General features: G+C 40.4%; 1 protein-coding gene across 9 annotated transcripts in view; it reads right to left on the bottom strand.

The window, feature by feature from the left end:
- The window catches only part of gphnb (gephyrin b), a 161,101-nt gene that overhangs the window by 89,112 nt on the left and 47,092 nt on the right, over positions 1-24,897 (bottom strand). For 2 of the 9 annotated variants that reach the window (XM_017411976.3, XM_017411979.3), the window contains exon 1: positions 2,481-2,763. The exons of 2 other annotated variants lie outside the window; for them this stretch is intronic. In XM_017411976.3, coding sequence (XP_017267465.1) covers positions 2,481-2,730 — 250 coding nt within the window. In that variant the 5' untranslated portion in view covers positions 2,731-2,763. Of the gene's footprint in view, positions 1-2,480; positions 2,764-24,897 lie in introns of those variants that run through there. 5 more of the 9 variants (XM_017411980.3, XM_025005024.2, XM_017411977.3 and 2 more) reach the window with 3 other exon arrangements.

Here is a 24,897-nt window from a genome sequence, read left to right as displayed (position 1 = left end):
AAATCCACAGACACACAAATACATCAAAAAGACAAATAAGCCTGTCATTTGTGTCTGTGCGTGTCTCAACATCGGCATATGTATGCAGGAATTGTCAACACTGCACAGCAATATCAGACTGACAACCTGTCACAATGCTGGGGATTCAGCTCAGCATACGAGTAACTGATGAGACGTGAAGAAATTAACCCCCTTGATGTGGTGTAATGTAAGGGTTAAAGATGGCATGAGAAGGCTATGACTACCTAGATAAAGGAAAAGCTAAACAGCAACCTTTACAAATAAAAAATAAAAAATCTTTAAGCATCAAATTCTAATTGTATGAATGCTGAGTCAGGTTCTTTAGCTTTTAGTAACCATTTTTCTACATTTAGCTCTTAGCCACTGTTTAGCAACATTTAACTTTTAGCTGTAGTTTTACACTTTTTTTACGTTTACCTTTCAGTTACAGTTTATTTAACATTATTTACAAAATTGAACAAACAGAAAAAAGTTGAGAAATACATTAAGACATTTTCAGATCATTCAAAAGTATTGTTCTCTAAAATATGGTACAGCACACATGCTCTATTTTGTCTTCTTATGCTCCTTTTAGCTTTTAGCTAAAGTTTTTGAAAATTTTGAACTTTTACCTACATCCATCCATTTTCTTTACCCGCTTCTCCTTTTGCAAGGAGCTCATGTGCGAGAGGTGGGGGACACCCTAGACAGGTCGCAAGTCCATCACAGCTACCTACAGTTTTGCTAATTTTACCTTTTAGCTGTTTCCAGCTATTGTTTTCTAATTTTACCTTTTAGCTGCAGGTTAACTCCCTTTAGGTTTCAGCTACGGTTTTGCTCATTTTAGATTAAGCAACAGTTCTGTTCATTTTAACTCTTAGCTACTGTTTAGTTGATTATCATCTCTTTTCTGCTTCATTCAACTTTAACAATTCATTCTTTAACACATTTCAGCAAAGTCATTCAGCGCTCAGCATTCACACTGCATTTTGGCAGAAAATGCTATTTGTTTTGTTTCTTTAAATGTTTAAAGACACAGTGGTATCAGGGCAAGAATTACGGTGTAAATGGAGAAAAAAAGCAAGTGGACATGGGCGCATCCTCCCTTCCCATCGCCGGGAAAGTGGTTTGTGAGTGACGCTGGATTTCAGCACCGCGGACAGCGCTCTCCCTCCCTTTTAACGCGAGGAGGAGGAGGAGAAGAAAAAGAGAGGAGGTGGGGGATGAAGAAGGAGACGAGTGGCTGTGGTGGTGCTGTTGGTGGTGGGGGTTTCCCTGGCAGATTTCAGAGGAGGGTCTGCACAGTAATTCCTCCACCGCTACACACCGCCTACCACTTCCTTCATAGCGGATTTCCATACAAAACCGCATGTGTCTGTGTGAGAGAGAGGAAGATCCTGGCTTTCATGAAATATTTATCGACCCAGCCTCACGCAGGACGGACAGAAAGCAGAAGGGGAGGTGGGGTATTTCTCTGCACAGCGTTTATCACACATCCAGCACCAACCCCCCCACCCCCAAATATGTTTGATTTGCTCGCCGATCATGAGCGCAACCCGCTGGATTCGCCCGATTGACGCGCGCAACCGTGACAAAGCAATAGGCTCAGAGCACAGATAAGAGGTGGCGAGAGGGGGTTCTGGAGGAGGGTGAGAATGAAGGCCGGTGGCGGGCAGCTCCATCCGTCGCCTCACTGCCGCACATCCAAAGCGCAGATCGTTTCCAAATACTGTCAAGTGCGAGACGCGCAGTCATCGAGTTGCGTTCAGAGGAAGGGGGGGGAGGAGGATGTGACAGGAGGATTTAACAGAGAGTGCAACCTCATCAAACCGAGCCATTTGTCAACTTCTCATTTAGCGCTGTCACTTCACAAGATAAGCAACATCCCCGTGTCTATTTTCGCAATATTTTAACCCCATCATCCAAAGGAAGAAAAAAAAGGCCCGAGGATGCGCTTAGACAACTGTCGTGAGCAACACTTCAAAAATCGCTGTGGTCAGCTGGGTGTCAATAATGCAATTTACAGCCTGAGCATCTTTTAGGAAGCGACACAACGCACGAGTCCAGCTGTAATTTTCAGCTCTCACAAGCAGATATGAGGGGCATGAATTATTGAATACACATAAACCGAGCGCTTATTTACAGCGCCTGACACAAACCCCGTGCAGAAGCTGCACATTTTTATCGCCTCAGCCGTGTGTGAGCATCTGGGCAGGATGCGCACCGGTAAAACAGGATAAAGGGGGAGAAACGGGAAAATAAAGATCCAGGCTGTAAGTCTGCGTCGTCTCCAAGAACGGGCTGCAAAAACCTGAGAGAGAGAAAGAGAAAGAGAGAGAGGAAGACCGAGAGCCGCCGCCACGCAAAAAGGAAAAGAAAAAAAATCCAGCAGACATGTATCCAAACGCACCGCCGCCTGAAATGGAGCCATGGAAACATGAGCGAAATGTGAAAGAGCCGACGTGCGGCTGTGCCTTTACCTGTCAGGACTCCGACCCGGATTTGGTGGTCGTGGTTCGTTAAAATCATCCCGTCTGACGCCATGTTCAGCAGCGCTGTCGCCCGCACCGAGAACTCACGGACGGCAGGGCCCAGAACCGAGCTCATCGAACTTACAGGGGAGAGGGAGGGGAGGGCGAGGAAGAGGAAGAGGAAGAGGAGGAGGAGGGGGACTGGGGATACAGCATCAAGAATCAGCCAGACGAGATGAGTGGAGAGCCGAGTGATCATCTGAGCGCGGCAGGATGCGGGGGCGGTTTGAACCGCACGCGTCACGCAGCTGGCCGCCTGCCATCATAGTAGCATGGAGCCCTGATTAATTCTGTTATTTATCGAGGAAGCTTTTAGAACAGAATCACACTTCCGCGCGCATGCGCACCTCTTTCATTATTGTCTTTTTTGATACATTTTCTCCTTGTGTCTGTTCTTTTGCTCTGAACATCATGAACCACTGCACGGATTTTAATGAAACTCACCAAGTAATCAATGGATGCACATCTACTACTGATTTAACTTCTGGAGTCAAGATGGCTGCCACAGCTAAATGGCCTTTTGCAAAATTGGCTCAGGCAATTTTTCAGATGTTGAGCTAAAAGTTGGTTCTTTCCAACACATACTCCAAGCATTACCTGATCAAGACAGATCTGTTTTTAAAACCTTTTCAATAACTATTGGAGTTGACTCTGATGTCTGTTAGCAAAATATCTTATGAACAACTGGATGGATTTTAATGACACTTTCAGGAAAAAATCATGAGGCTGAGAACCATTCACAACACATAATCTGAGTGCTACACATTGTACGACATCTTTGCTTAAAATTAACAGTTGGAGTCAACCCTGTTTGACTGTTAGCAAAATATCTCATGAACCAGTGGATGGATTTTAGTGAAACTCTTCGAAAGTAATTATTCTAGATGGCTGCCACAGCTAATTGACATTAGCAAACACAAAAATGGTTATAAACCAAGCCAGTTTCACAGATATTGAGCCAGTTTTGGTGTGGTAGTAGCGGAGAGTCACCTTTAACAGATACTGTGATCGCGAACACAGCGAGATATTGTGCAGATTGTCACTGACACAGTTTGAAAGGCAATAAATGAAGCGATGTGCATTCCATCAAAGAATGCGAGACCTTTAACTGATGAAGAAAGGTTTTAGAATAGAATACCACTTCCAGTCCAGGGTGTACCCCGCCTGTCACACTACCTGCGTTTCCTTTCAGCGACCCGGAAAGGAAACGCAGGTAAAGAAAATGGCTGGATAACTCTTCCACAGGCGTGCGCCTCTCTTTGTTTCATGTCACATCTGATGCCATTTTTAGAGGTAAAATTTGACACCCCTCCTCTACAACCTGATGCATCTCGTTGCCTAAACCCGGATAAAACCTCTCCCCACCAAGTCTCTTCCACAAAGATGGATTCATCCAGCTTTCTCAGTGCAGAGGCTTTAAAGATCGCAGTCTGACCTGTAAAAATGCAACTATCCATCCCCGGGCAAAACAGACATCCAGATGCTATTTATAGACTATAGCTGCATGCTTCCATGGTGTATAATTTCTCTTGTTTATTCTCTTGGAAAGAAAAGGCCCATCCTCCAGCATCTGTTGGGAATCAATCAATATACATAATTCATAAGCACACACAGGCCTGTGAACATTGTAAAAGTAGCAAGAAATGAAGCAACTCCTTCAATATGACTATAGTTCATTTAACTGTGTTCATGTCCAATGACCTGCAAGTAAAACAAATGACACAATTTACTTTGTGTTTTTCATTGAAGTGTGCCAAGTGTGTCAAGGACATGAAGAACACATTCAGGGCTCATTGGATGTCTTCACCTGAAATGGCTTGTTTATCCCCATGCTACAAAGCATACAAATGTTAAAGTGTTGCTTTATTATGCTTTAATGCTTTTCTGAGGAATTTTCAGTTGAATCCTTCTTTAATATTATGCAGATTATATTTAAAGTTAGCTCTGATCCAGCTTCTTTCAAGGTTAACTCAATAACACTGATTGCCCCACAGAACTTAAAGCCCCCGTGTTTCTTAAGGTACAGCACTTCACTGATACACAGTGATTTCTTGAGCCAGCCTTAGTTGATTATAGGCTAGCCATAAGACTAGTCTTTGTCTGACTGTTAGCAAAACATCTCTTGAATCACTGGACAAATTTTAATGAAATGTTCAGAAAGTAATCTTTGGATACATCTACAACTGATTCGCTTGAGTCACCACGGTTCAAGATGGCTGCCACAGCAAATTGACCTTAAAAACACAAGACAACTATAACTACAATACAACATTTGGTGTGGTAGTAGCTGAGAGTGATCCACAGCACATATTCTGAGCAAAATATTATTTTTTAATTTTTTTATTACAACCAATTAACTTTTGGAGCTGACCCAAATCAAGATGGCCACCACTTGACCTTAGAAAAAACAAAAATGGCTATAACTCAGCCAGTTTTACAGGAATTGATCCAAGAAACCATGGTCAAAATCTACACAACCTGAGTATTAGGAAGAAATCTTCTTAGGAGGTCAAATCCACAACAATTATCAGCAATAATGTTGAGATGAACAATCATCGGCAAAAGTTCAATTGATATACACAAGGTGAGAAACTGATAAAAGCCTCAAAAAACAAAATGGCTCCCAGTGGCCCATTTTAAAGACATCTAAGTGTACAAAAAAATGTTTATAACATGCTTTTTGTGGATTTTTACAGGAATGACACAAGAAATGAAACAACTTTCAGGTGTAGAACATGCGGGGAGACCCTCCTCCTTGTAATGTAGCCTCACATCTGTGACATTGTCCATGACAGTCTGTGTTAAATAAACTTTGTTAAAGAAGAGACTTATGTAGTATCCTCACAGGGGCTAAGTTACCTGTACATGCACAAACACTGCTAAACAAACTGAAATCAGACATCCTCTCTCTCGCACACAAACAAACATGGAGGCCCACTTTATGGTCCAGAGCTGGCGAGCTTCTTTCCAGGAAGGCTGCGATTTCCCAGTTGGTAGAAAAAGGGAGAACTGAGAAGAAAAGATAGTGGAGGAGAGGAGAGGCAGCCATTAGGCTGGAGACATCAGGGACCCCATCTGGTGTGTAGAAGACTGTGTTTATGTAGTGTGAGAATAAGTATGCTTGTGTACGGGAGCGTGTTATAAAGACAGCGTAATTGCCTTTCCGTCAGCGGAGCTGCTCGCTGCCGTTGGATAGGTGATGAGGAAGCAAGGACCATCACTCTCCTATTTCCCCTCACAATCCATCACAATAATAAGGGGAGCCTCAGCAGACAGAGGGAGCTGTTAACATGAGCCACCCCTCTTTGTGGTGAGCCCGGGGAAGTCCCTTATCATCCCCAGATGCAGAAAAGAAAGGGGGGCGACCAGGGGACAGCTGCTCCGGTGTTTGTATTATGCAACTAAAGCATCATTTTTGGGGATTTCTGGCAGAGGGTAATACCTCTTCTCAAACACAAACAGTCTACACCAGGATTTAACTTCCTGAGCAAAAATAGATGTTTTCTTGTGTGGGTTTGAGCTTTCCATTTTAGAAATAAACTTTTAAAACAGATTGAGGAAAAACACCACAAAGCATGAAAGATATAAAGCAATAAAACTTTACTAATCTGACCAACGATCCCAATCCTGCACCCGTTAATAAAATGAAAACAGAAGGCTAAAGTTGTGTAATGCTTAATAAAACATGCAGCTGCCACTTTTAAGGAGTCCCACAAAGTTTAACACTTTCATTATCTTGTACCCGATCATTTTACATCCATAAAACATCTCACCGAACACCAAACTGCTCTTGATGTGTGTTTGATTGGCCAACAGTTTCTGAAATGATTTCTGACATGGCGAGGACAGTTTTTGGAGCAGACTGCTATTCTTGTATCCACAGGCTGGTTTGGAAATGTGCCCCGTGGTGGATTTAATGGAGGGGGGGGGAGATACAGAACAAAGCACAAAAGGGACACTTATCTTGGGGCTTTTTCAACTTTATCCTGTCTTCTCCAGAGTACCTGACTAAATCTGGCTTCGGCTGAAGAGGTGAAGTCATCTAAGAAGAAGAAAAAACAATTATTCATCTGTGAACACGCAAAAGAGACTTAATTCACGGCTGCAGAAGAAAAAAAATCCTCTCTGTAGAGAGGATGAAGTTGCAACTACATGGCTAAGAATTTGCACATGGTGGAGTCAGCTACGGTCATCCAAGGAAGGAGATAAATGAAGGCAAAGGTCACCTGCTGCCTTTCATGGCAGACTTTAAGCTAAAATCATTTTATGTTAAGAAGGGACAAAATTAAAACCATTTTGATCGAGCCTTGCAAATGACGTTTTGCACAATCTCATGCAATAATGTGAGGTCTTGCAAGACATGTTAGTTATTAGAGTATGTGTTGATTATGACTCTCAACAACAACCATTGTAAATCTTGTCTCCATATCTGTGACTGAGTTATACGCATTTATACACTTGCTATTGTTCAATAGTCGCAGTGGCCATCTTGGATTGGGTGTACATCCCTGTTTCATTAATATCTGTCTGGTGGTTTATGAGATATTTTGCTAACAGACATTCAAGGCTGACCCCAGTAGTTAATGGCAGGCTTCAAAAACAGGTCTTATGTAGTCAATGATCGGAGTAGGTGTCAGGACTGATGTTAGCTCAACATTTTAAAAACTGACTAAATTATAACCATTTTTGGGGTTGCTAAGGTTGCTCAGCTGTGGTGGCCATCTTGAATGGGGTTGACTCCAAACCTAGTGATTATTTCCACGAGTTTCATTAAAATTCATCCATTAGTTCTTTTGATTTTTTGCTAAAGCTACAGACAAACGGACACAGACACAAAAACATTATTGCCTCACGCCTTTGGTGGCAGGCAATAACAATAAGTAAGCAGACATGTAAAGGAAGAAGAGTGAGCGAGTGTGTTCAGCTGCATTCTGATGAGTGTAGGATCTCTGCTGTCTCCCACCACCATTACAGCAGCGCAGAACATCGCCCTGGGGCTTTGGAATCAAACCCATTACATCTGATACAGGATTCCTCTCTGCTCTGAATTAATGCAATGTGGAGTTTGCCTTTACGAAAGCTGGCCGGTGTCGCAGAGCATTGGTGTGCACTGAGCTCCACCACAGAGGGAAAACAGGGCAGCGTGAAGGCCTGAGAAGGGAGGCTTGCTGCAGCTGAAGGGCTCATTTCATATTTCAGTTTGTATCGATTTGAAACAAGGGCTGGCTGTCTTTATTAACTGATAGGATATATGCAACTGCACAATCAAGAAGGGCCCATGTATGTTTACACAGGGGCCCTGTAATCCATGTGAAAAATCACCAGACTGGCGTTAAGAAAGCTGAATGTTACAAACAACCCCGTACACCACCCTACTCCAGGTCATTTTTACTGCCCGCCACCAAAACACGAAGGCGGAGCGATAATATTTTTGCCAGCGTCTGTGTTCATTTCTCTATACTATTAACGGACTATCTCATGAATCCCTTAACAGATTTTAATGAAACACTCAGAAAGTTATCACTGGGTTGACATTTACAACTGATGAGCTTTAGGAGTCAGTTAAATTCAAGATGACTGCCAGAGCAAAGCAATCTTAGCAAACACAAAAATGGCAGTAACTCAGTCAGTTTAACAGATACTGATATAAAATCTGGCGTGGTAGTAGCCGAGACTGATCCCCAACTAACTTATCATGCAAGGTCATGACACTGTAGAGTCAACTCTGTCTGTTAGCTAAATAATTAACAAACCACTGAATGGACTTGTGGAAATTAATCACTGGATATACATCTACAACTGATTAGGTTTTGGAGTCAAGACAATTCAAGATGGCTGCTGCAAAAAATGACAATACCTCAGTCAATTTTACACACATTGACACAAACTTTGGTGTGGTAGTAGCTGAGAGTCAATCACAACACATACCCCAAACGCTAACAGATTATGCAAGATTACAAAGGACAGTGCATTATGTTATTTTCAAGGTTTGACCAAAATATATGTCCCCATCTCTTATATGTCCTGATCGGTCTTTAATTTTTTTTAGATGACTCTCTGGTTTTAAATAAAATACTGGGAAAAAATGATGTAATGCCTGATCTGGATTTTGTCTGAGCCACGCTGTTTTAGAAAGAAGGGAACATTTCCTCTGTCATTTCTACAACCACTTTAATATCCATCGATAGTAAGATGTCTGATGTAACCTTTGTGTAAGAGACCAGCGTGTCAGTGGTGAAACAGCTGGCTCTGCTTTTTTTAAATTTATGCTACATCATGAAAACACCTGATATCTCCATGTTTTTTCAAGCAAACTGACAGGCTGCAGTTTTATTTCAGGCAACCCCAAAGTTAATAAACAACCAGGGAGTTTCTCTTTGTGTAGCAGGACAACATTTGTTGCGAAAAAAAAAACAAAAAAACCCCCTGTCTGTTAGCAATATGTGTTATGAACCATTTGACTAATTTGAATAAATCTTTCAGTACTGAACCTTATTTAAGATGGCTGCCACAGCAAACTGACATTATTCTGTCAGTTTTACAGATATTTAGCTTACATTTGATGTGGTTGTAGTCATGCACAACACGAGCCACTCAATTTTGCCTGTGCTTTTTAGGATGTTTTGTATTTCCTGCATGTTGTCGAGCTGATGTAAATTTTTAATTTGAAGAACAGCCACCTATTTTGGTGTTTGTTTTTTTTTTTTTTTTCAGTCAGCCACAGTACAAAGATTCAAGAGGGCATCAACCAAACTGCTGAACTGTCCAGAATGTCAATCCAAAAGTCACAACTCCATTTACTGTACATTTGTTTGGCAGAAAAATGTTTAGGAGAGAATTTTTGGGCCACTCTGTCCTTGGAAGTTGGCCCATTCACAAAAGTTAAAAGTTCTGACTGCAACATTCTTGTCCATATCTGTGGCATTGAAAAACAAACTACTTCAAGGTTTGTTTTTAGTTGTTTTTGTCTTTAGTCATGTGAAGATCAGAGGTTATAACATTTCATTACATTTTGCCAACATTTTAATTACAATTGTCTTGTTTTATAAAACCAATAATAGGTGAAAAATTATTAAATGGCCTTAATATTTTAAAAGGCATTCAAGAGAACCACCCCCTCCAGGAGTGGACATGCGCTGTTGATTCTGAACACTTGTGGTTGTCTCTAATCATCAGCTCTGTCATGCAAGTCAGATGTGAATTATAAAGAAAGGAGGGGAAAAGGAAAAAAACAAACAAAAACAAAACAACAACAACAACAAAAACACACCCTCTGGCATCTGCACCTCCAAGCCGTTCCCTGGAAAGAATTTAATTCTGAGATTTGCTCGACGCCACACAAGCCTTTGGGATGTAATCTCACATCCACACACCTATTAACCTCAACCAGCAGAGAAGTTGGAATGACTTTCAAGCTCCAGTGGGTCCGGTGCAGGATAATGACTATGGTGAGTTCAGGTAATGTGGTTAGCGAGCTGTTGGGGCTGAGCTGTCAACTCGGTGACAGAGTTAAAGGAGGGTGTGTGGATGGGAGCAGGAGGGGGGAGGTAAGGAACTAGGAGGCAGAGGAAGAGTGAAGCTGGACCTGACAGAGCCTGGGAGCAGAAGCAGCAGCCCGAGATCAGGGATGTAGCTTGACTGGATTGGACATCTTCCCGTAGAGAGCGCTCTCTCCTGAAGCTCAATCATGTAAACATGTACTCCTCCTCTTTGGACACATACACAAAATGGAAGCACAAATCCCTACAATGTAGATGTTTCTTAATCTTCTCTTACACTTCTATCATCGCCCTCTTTCTTTAAAGGTGCTGCCGGGATGGGAAGATGTTCATATCAGCCACCTCAACATGACTTATTACTCATTTCGGCCCTTGGTGGCCCTCGGAGCATCATCCTTGCCTGCTGGCACTGCTTTGGAGCTGTATGTTCACACAGTCATTCTGACAACTCGTCAGTCAATCAGCCAAGAGGCCAATCTGACAGAAGCAGCTTTACAGTTCATTCACCCTCTGGCCCAGGTAGCTCCACCCTTCATCATCTGATCCTACAGCTTCAGCCACAAAAAAATGAAATTCAGGGTGCTTTTCCTTAAATCCCTCTCTGTCCGTCTCACTTGCATGTGGAACCTTGGCTGTCACCCCAGGTGACCCCTGCACAGTCTCCCATTTCACCGCAGGAGCCCTGACTCACATGTAGGCCAGTCAGAAAAATGAGCCAGCCATGCAGAAGAGATGAGATGCAGTGAGGGAAGACACGCAACCTATAAAAACACATAATCTGAAGTAAGTGAGAAAGAGGGAATGATGAAGATGAGGAATTTATGGCAATAAGATGGGTGGATGTGAAAGGATTAGGGCTACGTGTGGCTGAGCAGAAATGGAAGTGAATTCAATCAGTATTTGCTATCATAGAACTATCAAAAATGTAGAAGTTAAAATTAAGATAGATTATTTTTGATCATGTTATTTGAGGTAACAAAATGTATCTGTATTTACCACAGCCATTTCCTTGAAATAAATATTTTATTGGACCAATAAGCAGCCCTGTAAAAATCCCACAAATATAGGTTCAATTGGGTAGCTTTCTTGTGACATCTGCGGCAACCAAAGCAGCATTTGTGTGATCAATTTGTGATCTTTCACAAGCTTAGAAATTTAATCCTTTTTTAATCTGCAAAATCTTGAAACGCTCAGAACAGTTGGTAATATACATTTTTTTAAATATTTAAATGTGTAATGTTTTCACAAACAACATGTTTTTATCATCTACAGCTGTAATGAATAAACATTTCATTTAATAAGCTTCTGATTAACATGTAGAAATGTTCATAATTTGAGGAGACAGAGACGAGGTAAGAATATTTGGCAGCCTCTTCATCTTTGGCTTTCTAAACCCTGAACCCTCCTCTGTCTGGCCTATTTGCGTTGGTGTGCCGTCACAGGGCCAGAGGATTTAAGCTAAGCCATATCACCAGCTGAAAAAGACTCTTCTCAGGAAATAAACTGGCCTGGATGTGGCATATATATTGCTGCAATGCTTTTACATTCGCAGGGGCCAGAGATCAACAATGAAGGCAGAAGCAGAGAGCTATGCAACGACTCATGTTGTGGTTTAGCGTTTGCATGTTATATATATTCAACAAAAAATGCTTTATTCATAATTAAGACACGTCAAATCAAAAAGTAATGCTGGATGCTATGAGATAAGGCAATGCAGTAAATCTGCAAAATGCAAGTCCACTCAGTCATTGAGAGAAACCTCAGGAACAGGTTGCAGAGTTTCTGCAGAAATAGTCTTTTCACACACAAGAAATAGCCTCTGCAGCACTTTTTAAAAACATGCAGTAAAACAAACACACAATGACAAACATGCATGAGTGCACAAAAATACTTTTTTCTGACAAAAAGAAATGACCTGAGAAGAAAACGTGCCTTCTGGTTCTAAAGATTTTTGAAGCCACATCTCTACGCCTTATAGTATGTTTTTTTTGTTGCTGATTGCCAAAAAAATGTGCCATAATATGCACATGAGAGGTAAAAGATGAATTTGTCTGAGATGTTGAGAGTACTACTGCAAACACAATTGTGGATAAATTTGTTGGCTGTGATCAAAACTCAAAAACATGCTGTTCTGCTGGACCTCAACTTCTGCTTTTATCACATTGATGTAACTCCGCTGAAATCTGCCTTTTTTACCATAGTTCTGCTGCAGTCTCTATCCTAATAAAATACAAGTACTGTATAACAATTTGAAGGGATTAAACTTATTTATCACTGATTTGGTTTCTAGGGGAAGAACAGGATTAAAATGACAGAGAATACAGACGCAGATAAGTTTGTTGGTTCCCTTCCACAACAGTTATCAAAAAAACACAATTGATGTGACTGGAGCCAGAAGGCTCCAGTTTTGTTCCATCAGTCGCAGAAACTTTGGGGCTTGTCAACATGCGTATTAGCAAATTCCTGTCTGGCTTTTTGTGTTTTTCTGCCAAAAGTGGAGCCATCCTGGGCCCTTCTTTCCTGGAGCCCATTCTGATTTAAAATGAGACAGATGGTGCGATCAGAAACTCATGTACCTTGACCTTCAGCTTGAATGATTTCTTTGCCTCCTTCTCTACCACCTGCACAATCTGTCTGATCAACTGGGGATTGCATTTCCTCTTGCGTCTACATACTTGGAGGTTGGCTACAGTCCTATGAAACTCATACTTCCTAATAATATTCTCAGCTGTGGTCAGAGGAACATGAAATGGCAAATGGACTGTACTTATATAGTGCCTTTCTAGCCAATCAGGCTACTCAAAGCGCTTTACAACACAATCTGTGCCCTCATTCACACCGCACACAGCACTGAATGTCTACAAAGTTAATCTGAATAAATCATTCTATGGAGACTAATCAGTGCTTTAAACTCCATTCATACGCCGATGGGGCACACATCAGAGCCAGTGAGGGGTTCAGTGTCTTGCCCAGGGACACTTCGACATGCGACTCCTGCCAGGAGTTGAACAGTTGGAGGACAACTGCTCTAACCACTGATCCACATCCGCTTGGAGATGGTCTAATCTATAACATACTAAAGGCATACAGATATAAAAATTAGACAATAGCTTTTAACAGAATCACTTATCACAATAAATTAAGAATTGTTAATTTGAGCTGTAAGAGCCCCAACTAATTTATCCATGTGTATAGGAGAAAAGAAAAAGTTTAAAAACTTTTGAAACTCATGAGTTGCTTCAAGATCTGATAGACATCCTGAAGTAAAAAACAGCACTGATGGTTGGAACTGTAAAAAGGCAATTGTGAGTTTAAAGTTAGAAACTAATGAGTTTAATAAATCTCAGCATATGCTCGTCAACTTTGCTTAAATGTTGGTATTAGGTTCTATTTAGGAAGAAGAAGGCTTTTGTTGTCTTATAAGGTACATTTCAATAAAATGAGTTTGGCAATGACAGAAGTGTAAAAGGCAGCCTGTGGTTGTCTGCATCCATTTAAGCCACGCAGTAAAATATACAACATCAAACAACACAAAGGGCATAAGAACAAGTCCAAAACAAGTCTTCTGATACCTGTGGAGGTTTATTACTGATCAGGTGAAAGGTTGAAAGGAACAAGTAACCTGTTGTAAAAAGTCAGACTGCTTTCCGAGCAACCAGTGTGCAACAGAAGGACATGCTCTACAAACAAACCCAAGTTTTAATGTGTGCAGTTTTTGCCCTATCTATGGTCTCTCTTACTCTGCAAAACTCTTCGGTAAGGTTAAAGCAAAAAGAAAACTAAATTAACATTCAGCAGAAGTCACTGTATCTCCAGCAAAACAATTATGTGATCATCTCTGCATTCACAATCCACCGTCTAAACTCTGACCCCTGTATGGCACTGTGTTATTGGATAACAATGACAGCAATGTGTATGACAATAGAGTCGCTGCTACACTGTGACAAATGGAAGGGATCGTGACAAGGATGTTAAGGAGGAAAGCTCATTTAGAGCTCAGTCCATGTTGAAGGGACCCGGCATGCAGCACAGTTTTAGGCTGAGCCTGAGCTCACAAGGACACACAGGGCAGAATCTTTGACTTTCACCAGGCTGGCAGGCACGGATACCAGATATTAAATGGGGACCAGCTGACACAGAGAGAGCCATCTCCCCCTGGCTGCAAAAGCCTAATACCCTACAGTGCAAGCTTTTATCTGGCAGACCTTAGTGGCCCACCTGAGAGCAGAGCCGACTGGGGAGCAGAGTGTTAAGCTGTGGGCTGTCGCTGTGTCACGTCTGTGTGTTAACAGGAAGCCGAGGCTCTGCTGCTGCTGCTGTATCTGAGGGCTTCTGTGAGATGCGTGTTGCAGTTTGATGAGTGTTTCTTGCTGCAGTGCGAGAAAGAGGGAGAGGCAGAGAATCCCTTCACATCCGAGCTTCACATATGCTGCTGTTGCCAGCATGGTTGCATACTGCACACAAGCAGGCGTGTGCACATACACACGCATGTATACATCAAAATGCAGACATGTGTACACATAGGCAAGCGATACAACACAATGAGGGGAGAAGAGCATCAGTGACCTAATGCTGCAAGATAAGGCTGCTCTGCAATTCAGAAATATGCAACCTGCATGTTAACAACCCCTGGAGCGCTGCCTCCCTGGGGCGCCGTGCCTCTTCTCACTGCTTTCTGTGCCCTACCCTCCTCTCCAATCATCACTCCAAAACCCAAACTCACCTCAGCTGACTGCAAAAAAAATAAAAAAACAAAATAGGGATGGATGAATTTTTACATAAAGAGAATAAAAGGCAGGGAGGGATGGCAGATGAGTGCGGATTTGTAACCGTACGCAAAGTCCGAATGAGCAGTTTCATGCACAGCACAGAGAGAGAGAACTTGTTGGGGGCAAAAGAACATATGGAGAACTTATGGGGTTGCATTCAAGGTTCTTATCAAGGAAAGGTTAAACAAGGCCAAATAAAAGGGGACCTGTAAGGACGGGGTTAAGGGAAAACGTAATGATCAAAGTGGACAGAAGGGGAGATGTTAGCCAGGCAGAGTGCTGGTGAGCAAGAATGTGACTGAAAGACCAAAAGAGGGAGGGGAAGATGAGAAAAAGAAGAGAATGGAAACACAGATCCATTCTCAGTAGTATGGGGGAGATTGCCAGTTTTTTTGCTCTGGAGATGCTATGTAGAGTGACACGTCCACACGACACTGGCAGAAAGCACTGGCTTTGATACTTATATCAGTCTTTTTAGTGGGAGGTTGATGAAATTTGCATTTAGATTGAAATGACTTGGGAACGGCCAGGAGACCACAGAGTGCCGCAGAAGGGAAGGGGAAGAAAAAAAAACATCACCACACAGACACAGCTGACCCACACACCTTCTCTGAACCATACACACTTAAACACCAGCATTTTCTGCAAATTGGATGTTTTACTTTGTCCTTAAGGAGACAGGGGAAGTCTACACGCCACCCACATCTCCCCTCCCTCTGCTCTCCAGCAGCACATGCCTGACATTTGCATTGTCCAGAGAGCGAAAAGCTACAAAGAGGAGGAGGTGCGTAGTGTGCTCAATTTGTGTCTTAATCACATTAAAACGGCCATGCTCAATTTTCTAAACGATTTAACGAGGCCTGCGTTGACTAAGACAGATCGCAAACTGTTTCCTAATATTGAGCCCTGCCCTCCTAATGGAAGTGAAAGCAAACACTTCATTTCCCCCCATGCAATACTGGCCCTGTGTTGTTAATGCAATTATTGCATTCAGTAATTCTCTTCTTGGGGTATTGAAAATGTATTGTTTATAAGTCATAATCATTTAGTTTCTACACAGTTTCTCCACAGAAATAAAGTCTAGAATGTCGTCGTCAGATAATGCTACTGTCAAGGTGCAGTTCCAGGACTAAAACATGATTAAAAAACTTTTACAAACTTTTTTATAATTACGTTTTGAAACAAAATCAGTTGAGATGTATTAACTGTTGGCCCTTCGGTTCTTACTGAATGATAATTATCCATTAAGGACAAACTTAAACCTTAACTCTTTCCTTTTCATTTGTGTTTTCCACATTCTGTTGGTGCCATTTACTTTTGTTTTGTAAAGTTGCATTTTCTCTAAAAAGCTGAAAATTTATTTGCATTCAAACAATAACATTCCTTTCAGCGCCAGAAGTGGATCTACAGCTTTTCCAGAGAACAAGAGCACCACCTTGTGTTAATTTCTTATAATTGCAAGAGAATTAACCTCAACTTGTATTCTGGTCACAATTACCTATAAAAGACTGAGAACATATTTACCAATTAAAACAAGAAAAATTAGCTGTCTGACAGTCTTATCGTGCATCTCTAAAGCTCAAAAGCACCATTTAAACAAAAAGCAGCAAAAATTTATTGGGTAAGTTAGACGTTTATTTTGACATTTATTACAGCTGTTTAATCTATTGAAGTCATATTTACAGCAAATGAAATTAAATGACTGCAAAAGAGCAAGCCAGAAAACTGTAATATGGATTATCCTTATTTAAGAATCGATACTATGTTATTAACTTGTTAAAATAATGTGCAGCACTGTGTAACTGCAGTTCCAAAAGTATTACCAGGTTGCCGTTAAAAGTTCAGTTAGGGCAGGTTGTGTATAAACAATAATAATAAAGCGATCCACTTCAGGACCTGTCTTCATATCATCAAACACCACAAGTGTTGCTCACTGCAGCCCAATCAAAGCACGAATACATCATGTTTGTTAAGTGAATTCCTTTTGAAAGTGGTGAGAGTGAATTTTTGCAATCTCCAGGCATTACATTATGTTAATGTGTGCTGTGGAGAAGACATGCATTAAAAGGGAGATGAGATTGAATTAAGTGTTAATAGCAATTTTCAGCGCTAGAAACCCTCTGAGGATTTATAATCTTCCATGTAAAATAATTTAATCCTCTCTGTCAATATAATCCTGCTGATATTATTAAAAACGCCCATGATGACATGTAGATATTGCTGCGTTGCCTCAGAGCCAATAATGTTACACCACCTGGTGGGAGTGTGTGTGTGTGTGTGTGTGAGAGTGAGTGAGTGAGTGAGTGAGTGAGTGAGAGAGAGAGAGAGAGAGAAGGCTGAGAAAGAGAAAATAAGTGCTTAAAGAGATGATGGGGGAGTGCAAAAGCCATTTTTATGATGAAGAGCCCCCAGGAGGGAAACAGCTCTAACCTACCTGGGTACTTGCATTAGCAGTCAAGGAATCAAACAGATATTCTTTTCTCTCTCTCTCACTCACACACACACAAGAATTGAATTAAAATTGCATCTTTCCAACGGTCAATATTAATCTACCCACTGATGCAGGGGTTGAGTAGACAGGAGGTCTTAGAGAAAAAGAGATTCCCCCCCTAGTCTGAACACCTATTTGTAAATGTGCATAACTCAAAAAATACTTAAGCTGTTTTTTTAAAGACAGAGTAAGGCAAATACTAGGCAGAACAGGACATCCCTCGGTGGACTGCCTCAGACTTGTAATTCATTAAAGGCAATGACAATTTCAAAAAAAGAAAAAAAAAGTAGGGCATGACTGAACGTCTTAGAGGGAATTTTAGGCCATTCTTAGAGGCTTGGCTTACCCCCCATCACTTCTCTATAATGGACTTCCATTTCTCTAAAGTCATAGGCTAATGGTCATATCACCGTATCAATACAGCTACTGTGGTGTGCAGCTTTAGCTCTGTTACATTTATATCATCACTTCAGTGTGAGGATCATTGCATGGGTTAATGGGGAGAAAAAGAAAAATGCCTCAACTCGGGTGTATTTCAGTGACCAGCAGGTGTCAGTGTAGTCCTCAAAGCTGGCTGCAGCTGCTTGAAATGGAGCGTTGAACCTTGAGTGGAATACAGAGGGGAGCGGCCTGCAGTGGACTGGCCAGCCAGAGCCGCACTGCATCAAATACAAGGAGGGTAAATTACTATTAATAAGCAAGAGCAGGCCTGGGTGGGCACTGTGACATGGCCTGGTTCAGAATTTATGGAGCCTGTGGCTGGCAAAAATCCTTTCAGTCATTAAGCAGAACTCATTTTTAACCGTCAGAAACTGTCAAAGACTCAGATCATAAATTTGTTCCTTACACTGTAGCGTGAAAGTATCTGTGTGTGTGTGTAAGGCCAGATTTAAACTTAAAAGTCTTAAACCATCTCCCCCTCCCATATTTGTCTGAAGCCTTGTAATACCAGAGAAGCAGTTAAGTAAAGAGCGGCGGTGACAGTTTGATGTTTATGATTTTCTTGTTTTATTTGATCAGACTCCCGTTTATCACTGCAGGTTATACTGCATACGCAAACATTTAACTGCTCCTGTTTGTGGACTTTGTCCTTTGTTGCCAGTGGCTACACACGGAACTAAATTCCTCTTCAACGTCATCAGCTATTAGTGATCGAGTTAATGATAGACCTTGGTCCTCATAAAAGTCCCATTCAGCTCAAATAAAAAGCTTGTGTATGAATGATGAGAGACCTGAGGGTATCACCGGCCATCTTAACTATTAGATACGAGTGTTTTCAGTACAAATTGAAATACGAGGATAAATTTAGAAAGGTCAATGCTAAATGTGGGTATCATTAAGATTTTCTGTTGATAGACACCATTTATTGGTAGTAATTTTTACTTCTATTCAGATGGTGATAATGATTATGGTCTTTAAAATATAAGAATAATGAGAAATGTTCAGGTCAAGCTATAAAAATTTAGTGCAAATCTAGACTTCCAACATGGCCGCAAACAGTTTATTGTTATTCAAGGCAAAAATACTGTGTTAAAGTAATAATTCTACTTGGTTATTGAAGCTACAGCCAGCAGCCAATTATTCAGCTTATAGTTTAAGGACAAAAACAGGAGAAAGCGGCTCAGTTTGTTTTTTTTCCTGTGACTTTACAAGGATAAGAAAGTTTAACTTATACAGGCATCAAAGGGAGAAAGTTTAATTCTGACTGAACTGACAAGGTAATAGGCTAGTCCAAAGAAACCAAGGCTAAAGTGGAATGTTGCCATCTTAAATCCAATCTCAGCTATTCAAGCGCTACTATTTTTAAGACTTTTTTTGCACTAAACGGCTATTCAGATACAATTCTTTGCAAGAAAAAAAAAACTGAAGCAGCTAGATGTGGAACTTTTGTTAGAATAACTGTAATAACACTTTCTTCTTAGTGCCACGATCAGAAGTTTCAAACAGTTGAATGACTTTAAAACTTCTTTGATGATTGAACTGAGGAGTTTTTAACAATACTCTGGTTATTTTTGAAGTAATGTTCTGTCAAATAGTTATCAATAGTTAATACCTCATCAGCTGTGGCATCAATCAAAAAGCACAAAATATAGAAAAAAAAAGCAGAAGTCTTTGTCCAAGCTAGGCTAATGCCTCGTTTTGGCTAAAGACCTCAACGGGGCCAGTTTTTAAAATGATTTTTCCGGCTTATATTACATCCAGCAGTTCTCTGCCCCATAAGATTATAAACAGTCTATTTTCGCTCAGCACACACGCCTTCACGCAGTAACAGGAACATTGTTCAGTTGAGAAAACAGCGACGGACTAAACAAAACATGTCATGTAAAATTAAGGGGGGGTTTAATGTTAACTAATGTATTGTTCTTTCACACCGATATGTTGTTTATGAGAAAAAGTTGCTTTACATAACTGAAAAATTATAAAACGCCATTGTTTGACCAGCCATTAGCATTGCCTGGATGAATCTGTCTGGTCTGTTCTCCATACTCTCTGCTCTGACTGATGTCATGGCTGGTAAGGTACTACTGACAACTATTCGACAGAAGATCACTTCAAAAATGACCAGACTATCCCTTTAAAATGACTATACATTTTGTAGAAACATTTGATACTATCAAAAAGCTCTTTGTCTATCATTCTGAGGGAAATAAAAATATGGTATAAAACCAATATGTTATGTGAAAGATGGAAAAAGGCACAATTAAACCTTTGCTTCACTTTTCTTTGTGAATTCATTACAAAACAAATACCTTACTTTTTTTTTTTACTTTACTATATAAAAGCATTTTGTTAAAGTAAACACAATTGCTTAATATACATCATATATTATATTTTACTGCATTTTATGGGCTGAAATCTTCAGCATAACCAGAGTAAGATTAGGAGTCTGTTAACATGTGAACCAGAAAAAGTCAAAGACTGATTCACACATGCATTCACCATGGCAACAAGTTCCTTCTCATGCTGTGTACAGAAATGGCTGAGGTTTGTATTGTTCTGACTTGTGCACAAACTGGTCTCATTTGCGTGCTCTATTTAAAGTTTTTGTTTTGAGATTATGTCCTGATTTACTGTGAACTCTGTTAACCTCCGTGGTAGCTTACCGTGCAGAGGAGTGGGAAGGAAAAAGAAAAAAAGTTGGGCCTTCCTTTGTGTAAAAGTTTAACAGAGAGACTGGATAAAAGAGGCAAAAGGCACAAATGCTGTCTGAAGGTAGAAAGACAGATAGAGGCAGGGAAGGAGAGAGCAATTAGTGAGAGATAAAAAGCATGGCAGGGAGGGTGAGACAACCTCCCATTACTTCAATTAATCCAATTTGGAAACAAAACACACACGCTCACACACGCACTCACAAAAAGAACCGAGCACACCAGAAAAGCAGATCCATTTCTGTGACAACAGCAAGCGTTTGAGGGTCACGAGTGGGCAGCCAGATTAGGCCTCCTGCAAGAGTGAGCAGAAAACAGCATGCCAGCATTTCAGACGAGCAGAAGGGAGCACGTTCCCCGTCAGCAAGTACATTCACACTAATTCAACATGACTTGTTGATATATTTCCATGGTGGTAATGATGTTAATGGCAGTATTTTAATGCCCGTGTGCATGGAAATTAAGGGGAATATTAATACAGCCGTCTGCTGATCATGACAAGGGCGGAGCACATTAAAATATATTGAGCAGACCCATGTGTATCTGTGTTACTCTATATGAATAACAAATACCTCTTCAGTTTTTTTTTATTTACTTGTCCGTTTGCTAAATTCATCAACTTCTGCTCGCTAACTCTTTAAACAACCTCAGTTTAGAGAAACAGAGTTTAGTTCAGACCAAACAGATGAGGTAATAGCTTGATCAAGCGGGGCTGAAACCAAAGTGGGCAGCTGTTGTGTGTAAACAACTCCAATCTAAACAGTTTAACAGTGGTTATATGAATGGCTGACAAAATAAAATTTATAAGACTGGAGCTGCTTTAATGCAGCCAAGTTGTTAGCTCATAGGTCGGTCAGATTTCAACTTTGTCTCTTCAGACTTAGTGTGTTTAAAACAGCTATCTGCAACAGGTAACATATTAACTGCTCATACCTCTTTTGCATGATCACCATTTCAAAGATGTGAAAATAATCAGCCCCAGTCTGGGCTCTGTTCGTGACGTTCGGCCCTGTAGCTAAAAACCGACTCGGTTTTGGCAGTTTGATCTTTGACAGATATAAAAGCATTTGCTTTGACACCCTGCCAGCACAAAGTCTTTCAATGACCCAAATTTTCTGTCGCCTTAGCCACAAGTGGCTGGAGTAAAAGACATATGATGCATGCCACTAATTAACTGCGAGCCTTTTGCATGTCTGTGGTCTCGCTCACGGACTTGCTTGTTTAAAAGTTCATGTCAAAATGGAAAGAATCATGAGACAAGATTTCATGACTAACATTCCCTTAGGAAAACTAATCAGTCATGCATAAACATGCTGATGACATGTGATTATTTTCCCCTCATGTTTGGATTCTGCTTCCTTGGACACCAGAAGAAAAGTCATTTACTTTGCGTTTTCAGGCTGCATCTTTATTAGTCTTATCGGCAATAATGGCTTTAAAATGTGCCCAATTATCTTGATTTTGCAATCAAAATGCCATTTCCTCCATTAAAAAATTCACAATAATCGTACAAACAATCAGCTTCAATTCTGATCAGATTACTTTGTCATTTCTTTCAACTGGAGGCAGGAATGATTAAACCCGCAACCAACGGCAAAATTAAACAGAATGCTGCCCTGTTTGTTCTGAGGTATCCTCCAGTCTGTTTGACTGCTGCGGTGTTTAATAAAAAGCTGCTGTGAAATCCCACCCTGTAGGAGGTTTTGAAGCTCTTCACCACCTTCACACCTGCAAAGATCTCAGCGAAGGGAGTGTGAGTTAAACTCTGACAATGACCGACCTTGTCTCGTTGACACTGGGATCACATTGCTGTTTTAACACCTCATTATCAAGCCTACCCTTCAAGAAAGAATTATATATCAAGAGGACTATTTTTCCTGCCAATTCTGCCACACATCACAATTGTAGGTGATGTGATTTACAGAAAAATCAAGTGATATAACAATGGTAATAGCAATAGCAAAAAAGAAAAAAATAAGAGGAAATACATACAGCATATAATCAAAAAATACTTAAAACACCAGCTATTTGTATCCCTAAAGTGTTCTTTAAAAATAAAGTTTAAAATTCATCCAGTGGTTCTTGATATATTTTGATAACAGATAGGCAGAGTTGACTCTAAAGAGTTAATGGCTAATTTCCTCCTGGCCACCACAGCCAGGAAGAGCCGCCTGTGTCTCTGTGGTCTTTCTTTTAAGTTTATAGGTTTATAAGTCTTACTGGAACAGTTGTAAAAACTGCTGTATTTTCTAACAGCCTCGGCCAGCTGATTCTCAGCGGAGCAGCAGAAGCAAATTAACTCCATTAAAGCTCATAAACACGCCCACAACAACTTCTGACCAATCACACAAGACTTGGCGCAAACCCCTGTATGAAAAAGTTTGGCCAGGGCCTCAAGTCACAAAGGGGCAGACGAAGCAGAGCTGCTACATGAACACGTGACAGAGCCGACTTTGTGACTTCTCATGGAGTATAGAAAGGCCTTAACCCTAAAACATGGACGGACACAATGTGATACACGGTGACTGACTGATAACAGGTGTGTAGCTTTTGACCAATTCTGACCCAATCCACAACATTCACTGTGGCATCCCTCCGTTTTTCAGACCAATGGAATGTGGGAACCACAAACATGTTTAATGCCAAGTAGGTATAGGTAGTAAGAGTAAGAGAAGGTAGCCTTTTTCATTCTTTGTTGTTGATCTCACATGTTACAGATACAATCTATGTACCTCGTTCCAATCTCATGTTCATCCCATGCTCTACTGTTCCCTTCAAAGTTATCAAAAGGCTGAGTGAAGGTCACAACAGGAAATGTCACAAAAGGCCATGTACCCTTCAATAAAGTCAGAGGTTTATTTGAAACATGGAAATTAATAGCAGATTCAACCCAGGTATGGTAACTACAACCAATTTAACTTTTCGAAGGGGTTTTAAAAGTATTTTTAAACTAAATCCAATTAGTTGAACGAGTACCGGTTGTAGATGAACTATAAAGTTCTTTTTAATGTACCAAATAACAAGCTTAACATTTTCTACTGAGCTGCGTCATGTTACCATTGTCTGCTTTTAACTTTATATGCACTAAACTACAAGGCGTTCGTCTTTGTGTGACCATACTGCTCCCATCCCCTGACATTTGCCAGTGTTGGAGTGTATAGAGAAAGTGTCTGCTACAAAATGTCAGTGTCTCCTCTGTGCAGTTACAATACATAAGCCTCCACCAGCTGCAGCTGCTGATTTGACTCACTTTCTTTGTTCCACTCTCACACTGCTTATGTTTTGTTTTTGATTGCAGAGAATGTGACTTTAAATAAAGCAAAGTGTATGAAAAGTTTGCCACATTTGCATTAAAACATGCTGCACATAATCCTCAAACGTTCCGAACACAATTCTGTGCAACAAAGTGAAATGGAAACAAAAAAAAAGCGGATAAGAAGCAACACTTGAGGAATTTAATAAATTTCAAATGTGAATGTGGCAAAAAATATGCTCTAAACTTGTGTGTACGAAACCTTCTAGTAATAGAGGTTAAAACTCAAATGTTTAATGTTTAAATTTGAACAACACATTTCACACTCTGTGTTTCAGATAACCTGAGAATCAGAGAAACAGTAGTCCAAATTCTGTTGGACTGTTACACTAACCATGTTGTGGATTTAGTCTTAGTTATCGCCTGCCACCGAAGGCAAAAGGGTGATAATGTTTTTAACTGTGTCAGTCTGTGCGTGTGCTCGCTTGTCTGCTGTGTTAGCAAAATATCTTATGAACCATCGGATGTATTTAAGTGAAACTCTCAGATGGTAATAACTTGATGTTTAATCAAGTCAATCTAATTCAAGATGGCCTCCGTAGCTAAACAACCTTACCAAATGCAAAAATGGCTAGAACTCATGGAATTTCACTGAAATTTAGCTAAAATGGTGTAGAAGCTAAGACTAATTGACAACACATACTCTGAGTGCTACACATTACCTTTGATTAAAACTTTGGCATTAACTTGTAGAGTCAACACTGTTAGCAAAATATCTCATAGATCACTCTCAGAAAGAAATCAATGCTTGTATATTTCTTTCTTTCTTTCAAACATTCAGAAAAAGGGAAGAAAAAAATATACATACATCATATATCTACATATACAGCAGATACAAAACAAAGAACATTAATAATAACATAAAGATCCAGCAAAATATTGCATAAATAAAGTGTTCGAAATGGGAGCAGGAAGAAGCAATAGCTTATCCAGTCCTGTCCCTATGTCATTTTACAAGTTCTTAATTAAACTGGGTGTATTATAACCCGTACAGGGACATGTATACAGGTGCTGGTCATAAAATTAGAATATCATGAAAAAGTAGATTGATTTCAGTAATTCCATTTAAAAAGTGAAACTTGTATATTATATTCATACATTACATACAAACTCATATATTTCAAATGTTTATTTCATTTAATTTT

This window comes from Kryptolebias marmoratus, linkage group LG19 (assembly GCF_001649575.2).
Source record: "Kryptolebias marmoratus isolate JLee-2015 linkage group LG19, ASM164957v2, whole genome shotgun sequence".
Classification (NCBI taxonomy): domain Eukaryota; kingdom Metazoa; phylum Chordata; class Actinopteri; order Cyprinodontiformes; family Rivulidae; genus Kryptolebias; species Kryptolebias marmoratus.
Note: the sequence above shows the minus strand (reverse complement) of the source record. Positions and strands in the feature narration are given on the sequence as shown.